We start from the raw sequence: 6,414 nt of genomic DNA, 5'->3' as shown, positions 1-6,414 counted from the left end.
CCAGTCATTTCATTGGCTGACACGACGCACGCGCGACTGCCTCGTGAAGCCTCGAAGCAGTTATCGTCTCGCTCAGCGTTGTACCGGTTTTATCAGTTGATTGCAGAATTTTAACATTTGATTGCAGAATCTGAACAATGGGGCGCATTGTATCTACATATAATCAAAGAATACCTAGAAATATAAAAAACTATAGATATCGATAAGTTAAAAATTCTGCAATCAAAAGTTAGGTATCTGCATTCAAATGATAGAAATCTACAATCCATTGTTCAGATTCCGCAATCAAATGTTAAAATTCTGCAATCAACTGATAAAACCGGTACAACGCTGAGCGAGACGATAACTGCTTCGAGGCTTCACGAGGCAGTCGCGCGTGCGTCGTGTCAGCCAATGAAATGACTGAAATAGACGGTGTGAAACGTTTTGGCATGCGCGTGATCCTACGCCAACCAATGTTTTAATTGTGGCAAGTCGAAATTGTCTGTTATACTTCAGATTTTGAATCCGATTTTTTTTTCGAATTTACTCAGCCCTTCTTGTAATGGATAAATGATTAAAGAAGTCAGTTGAAGTTGATGACAATGAGTCTTCAGTGAATCAAAACGAAGAAAAGTCAGGTCAGTCAAAACGAAGAAAAGTGGTGAGAAAGTATGATTCCAAGTACTTAGAAATGGGATAAATAATATTTTTTATATTCTTTCATATGTTTTTGCCCAGTAAATTTGAGTGGGTCGCCATAAGCTGTTGTCATGAATAGTGGGTCGCGATTCTAAAAAGTTTGGGAACCTCTGCTCCAGAGTCTAGACCTAACGATAGCTAGGCCTACTTCTGTTGAGGGTAAAGTAGCACTAATATCAGCTATGCTTATTCGTTGTATAACAAATGATAAAACTTACTCTGGTGTTATCAAAACTGTTTTTACTGGTAACATCGTACAGCAACAGTAAGGCTGAAATAGAAAATAGCCCATTTTATAGTTATACAAAGTAGCTTAAACAAAGATGAAACGTGTAATAACGAAACTCGAACATTAATATCTCAACGTTCAACGAAAGCAATAAATCATTATAGTTTTTAATTCATTTCTTATCACTATATCGTTCGTTCGCTTAAAACAAGATTTAAAAGTTAGATTGACATTGATGAAATTTAAATACCATTTTATGAATCGTTTACTGTAACAATAGATTAACACATTTTACAACTATTCAGATAGCAGTTAAGTTAGTAATAAGGTACTGAGTAAGGGTTGTTATGGAAGATGTGAGAAGAGAAACTTTGGCACGACTAAATAAAAACATAAACTAGAAAAAAGTTTTCATTCAGACGTGTCAATTTATTCTTTATCTAATTTGGATTGGGTTAGCAGCTAGTTTTTAACAATTAGTTTAGAAGCACCTTTACCAATAAGTAAACATTAAATTTAATAATAAGTTTAGAAAGGATGATGGCTAAACATCATTATAGGAGTATGATTTATTGCTCATGTCTACAATATGGAGATGCCGATGGATTGCCTCACCAGTGGTGAGACTGTGTTTGTTCCTTGAATATTATGTGAGATTTAAAACAATGTCTGCCAGAACAATGACAAACCACACAATAGGATATTCCATCAGTGTATGCTACAATTAACCCTTTGAGATCTCCGGAAAGAGCAAATTAAAGACCCAGATCCAGCACGGGTGCTTCTTACTATGCATCAAGGTAAAGACTGACTTGCTCAGAATAAAGAATGTATTTAATTTATGGTATTAATGTGCTTCACCGAAGTTACAACCACCATACCATGGCTCTCAGCTTGTGTTGCAGCTAGTGGTCTCCAAAGCTTTGAGGCACGAGATTCTCTAGAGTCTACAGAACACAAAGAGAGGAGAGTACCAAGTTGTTATTGACACTTGTGCTAATGCTCTGTGGTGGTTTTATTAGCCACATTCAATTTGAGGCATTCAGTACTGGTGTCGACACTGTACACTATGTGCCAAACAGTAAAATAGTTAGTCTAAAGAGGGTAAACTTCTGCTGATAATTGTTCCACAGATAAGAGCCCTGGATATCACTGGTGCATTTGCAGAGATAGAATGAGGTTACCTTTATATATTTATGGCCATCAACTACTTCATGAAGTGAAACAAGGCTTATCAATTGGTTGATATGTTAGAACAGTCCAGTTTTGTAGCACCAGAACAGATCTACGTGAATCTGGGAGCTAATTTCGTCTGCCAGTTGCTCAATGAATTGTGTAAGTTGTTGAATGTGACAAAGACGTGCAGCCTGATGATTTGGTATAGTGGGTAATACAGATTGTCAAGCATATACATGCTAAGTTTGTTAATCTCGACTGAGCTGACTGGAAGAACATTATCATAAGTTGTGTTGCATACCATGTAACTGCGAAGACATCAACAGGTTGTTTCTCAAACACACTAATGTTTGAGTTAGAAGGCTTGCTCCCTGTAGACGTGATGTATGGTCCTCCCCTGAAAACATATGTCCTACAATGACCACAAGAACATTTGAATTGATTAAACTCTGTGTTTTGATATGCACAAATTTACATGACACCAGCAAAGGAAGGCTGCCATAGGATAGAAGAGGTGTTATGATAAGACTATGAGAGAATGAATGTATCAGTGTGTAAACTAGATGTGACACATGCCAGAAGCAAGGAAGTACTTCAGCTCTAGCTAGATAGGACCTAACATTCTGCTCTGACAAGTCGATTCTTTGACATATGAATTACAGCAATTAAGAGGTGTGCAAGAGTGCATAGTACACACGAACCAGCTAAGTTCATATGTTACTGACAAACTTCTTGTAAACTGGCTTGACCAGTAATAAGAGAAAGATACCAACAAGTCATAGGATGAGAACTCTGTTTAAGCCTACTCTGACCGAGGATGTGAGGATGAAAACTTAAGAGTACTTACCTGGCCAGATGAAGGAGTACTGAATCTAGAGGTGAGAGACAACTTTGAAAGTTGTTTGAGCTACTGCAACAGCTTCCATAGCTGGGATTTAAACACAATCATTCAGTAACTAGAATGGTCATTTGGTCAAAAAACCACTGACTAAACGAAAGTAGTGTTATTTTCGTTAGAAACTTTCAAGTGGTATTGTAAGATAAAATATATGCAACAAATTGTACAACTACCACTCGATTCCTGTAGTTAGGAAGGTTTATTAATAGAGAAATCAGCTGGACTTAAAGGACTTTGTGACACTTACTTTCTGAGCTATTAAATCAGAATTTCACTACAAGAGATATACATACAGTATCGGATAATAATAGCTTCTCGAATGATACTGTTTAGGATGGCTGGTGACAATAGATATAGTACGTAGCACATCAATAGTTTGTTCAACTGAAGATGATGGCTAGGAGTTAGAAAACTGAGTTGAAAGGGCATTGCAACCTTTGCTTTCTGAACTATCGAGTAATTTTCTAGACCAATATGCTGTCCGATGTTTTGCAAGAATCACTCAACTGATTTAGCCAAGTGAAAGGAATTGTACAGAACATATTGCATGGTCCTCACTACGTCTTTCTCCATACACCTAAAGAGCACAATTTATCAACGTGCAGTGAGGAAGTTGAGCTTTATGTGAGTGTATATTACAATATACTGTTTTATCAACAGAAATATTAATACTGACTTTGAATAACTTTACTGATAAGTTTAGCTGAATTCTGCAAACGATTATTCATTTTGTAATGTCTGAAAAGAAAAACGAGTTGAGTTTGATAGCTCCTAGATGGCAGCACATTACTGTCTGATTGCTATTGAGATATAGTCTGCGTGATGTAACCCGAAAATGTTACCGAAGAAATTTGTGCGAGAGTTCTGGCAATTTGTTTTAAGCTACTAGCATTTGTAACAATATGTAATGATCATATATGTATATGGCAATATATATGTATAAATAAATAAACATCTACGAAGTCATTTGTGTTGTATAACATAAATGGATCAATTACACAAATAACACAACTATAAAGCAACTTATAAATAGAAAAGGGATTTTATCTAGAAGTTAAGAGATGATATGAGATTAATAGTGATTAATGACCTGTAAGATATTATTTGAAGACGCGGTGTATCTGCAATTTTCATCAATATTAGTAAGAACATGTTTCAATTTCTACATTGTAGTATTAGACAGGAAGTGAATTTTCATAGAAGGATACGAGTAATGAAGAGACTCACATTACGTCTGGTAAATAAGACTATTTGTTCAGACGAAATCAAATTTGATGATGAGAAATCTACTTTGAGACAATAAAATTTGAATATGGCTTGAGTGGTAAATAAAGTTTTCTTCTTTACCCGTTCAACCCATCTTCAGATTTTACAGTTTGACCTGATATCTTTCTGAGTGTGTACAAGATATTTCGATTGCATTGAATTGAAATATTCATGAGAAGGTGAAATTATCAATTGTAAATGCAATTTACAAACGATAACTTGATTTGTATATCATAAATATAGACTTGGTGCACTTAGAATTTTATTTGGTTATGATGGAATATTTTAAAAGCACGTAGTTTTACTGAATATTTTCTTAGCATTGTTCCAGTATAAAGTGTAGTTAAAGGTGCATGGAAATGAATGCTGTAAGTGTGCTGCTGGGGTACAAAAATAACACCAACAAGGTGAAACTTTGTAAATTGCACTAGCTAGCGTTAAACTTGTATTTGGAACTGGAAGAGTAACCAGAAAGAGGTGATGAAAGCATTAGTGGATTCTAGTCAGAAGTCTAGGTTGGCGTTTGCTATCCCGAGTCAGTTCATTTGTGTAGGAACCAGTTTCGCAGTTTCAAACCTATTCTTTCCTACTAGATCTAAGCTCTTTCTGTGCAATAACCAGACACTAGTGAAAGGAATGAGACTATGTCAGAGTGTAAGTTCTGTGTGTGTGTGTGTGTGTGTGTGTGTGAGTGCTAACTGTTGTCATGGGAATGGTAGCAGTTGGCAGCCGGTCAAGTAGAGATCCAATGAAGAGGACCAAGTACCTGTGAGATGGCATGGTCCTCATGTATCTGTAACACCTGTGGATGATTGTGGATAAATGAGGATCAAGCCATCTTCAGATGTTACAGATACATGAGGACCATGCCATCTCACAGGTATTGTGGATAAATGACGACCAAGCCATCCACAGGTGTTACAGATACACGAGGACCATGCCATCTCACAGGTATTGTGGATAAATGACGACCAAGCCATCCACAGGTGTTACAGATACATGCTATATGCATGGGCGTCCTCTGGGAAATGAGAAACATATTTCTGTATTCATTTAGTATACATTCTGTGGATGCTTATGGTTTTGTGGGTGATGATTGTTTTATCTCCATGGGTCTGAAATTTAGTTTTAGAAGAGGACATTGTTGTGACTGGAAAATTACACAATGTTCAACCTACACAACCTGTCGAACTTCTGACTAATTCAAATTCGCTTGACTTACAATCTTCAGTCCGAACTTTTGTATAGAATACCATATTCTTAACCTTTCTGGTTATCTTGTGTTTTCAGCTAGCCAGTGGAACTTTCATTCTCTCAGTGTGTGATTACACCTCCAAGTATCAAAGCTGTAGGACATCATGAAAGATAAAGATGGAGGAAAGGTGACTTCAGTTTTGGCTGCTCCAGACAAAGGGCCTGACAGAGCATATGAAGCGTCTTAAACTGAAACTAAAGTTATCATAAATGATTTTGGTGTGGTTTACCAAGCTTAACTTGTAAATACCAGGGAAATGGTAGTAACCAAAGAAGTTTTACACGACAAAATATTCAAGATTGTAAGACGATTGAATCATTATAACAAACTTAGACTGGGGTATTCATTTTCTGCAAGAGATTAAAGGAAAGTCAAAGTGTGCATCAATTTAGTCTTGAATTTGTGTATAGAGTGATATGGCATTATAGTAAACCAAAACAAAATTTATTGTCATTATTTAATAAGTTGTCCATTATCAGCTATTTCACAGTTTAGCCTACATTCATTCCTACTGTCACCAATATATCAAGCCACTAAATTTACTAGATGTCCACAGCAATGTCCTCCAATGGTGGGTCAGAAAGTTTTATTTTGTATTTTATCGTATTGTATATAATGTTTATTTCATCACGCATTATGTTTGAGGGTTATTTTTATATATAAGGTAAATTCTTGTAATAATATCTTGTATTCTGTATAATTTTGCTTATGTATGTATATTTCATCTGTTATGAAAAGGTTGTATATGATGTATTTTGTAATTATGTAATGTTGTGTTTTTATGAAAAGGTTGTATATGATGTATTTTGTAATTATGTAATGTTGTGTTTTATGAAAAGGTTGTATATGATGTATTTTGTAATTATTTAATGTTGTGTTTTTATGAAAAGGTTGTATATGATGTATTTT

The 6,414-nt window shown here is 35.6% G+C and overlaps 1 protein-coding gene across 1 annotated transcript in view; it reads right to left on the bottom strand.

Annotated features, from left to right (window-relative positions):
• Window positions 1-6,414, bottom strand: part of LOC106475678 (ras-related protein Rab-37-like) — a 20,941-nt gene that overhangs the window by 8,173 nt on the left and 6,354 nt on the right. Inside the window, exon 4 of the mRNA XM_013936358.2 lies at window positions 900-952. Coding sequence (XP_013791812.1) covers window positions 900-952 — 53 coding nt within the window. The remainder of the gene's footprint in view (window positions 1-899; window positions 953-6,414) is intronic.

Source organism: Limulus polyphemus, unplaced genomic scaffold (assembly GCF_000517525.1).
Source record: "Limulus polyphemus unplaced genomic scaffold, Limulus_polyphemus-2.1.2 Scaffold8968, whole genome shotgun sequence".
Lineage (NCBI taxonomy): Eukaryota > Metazoa > Arthropoda > Merostomata > Xiphosura > Limulidae > Limulus > Limulus polyphemus.
This window is presented reverse-complemented; position numbering and strand designations above follow the sequence as displayed.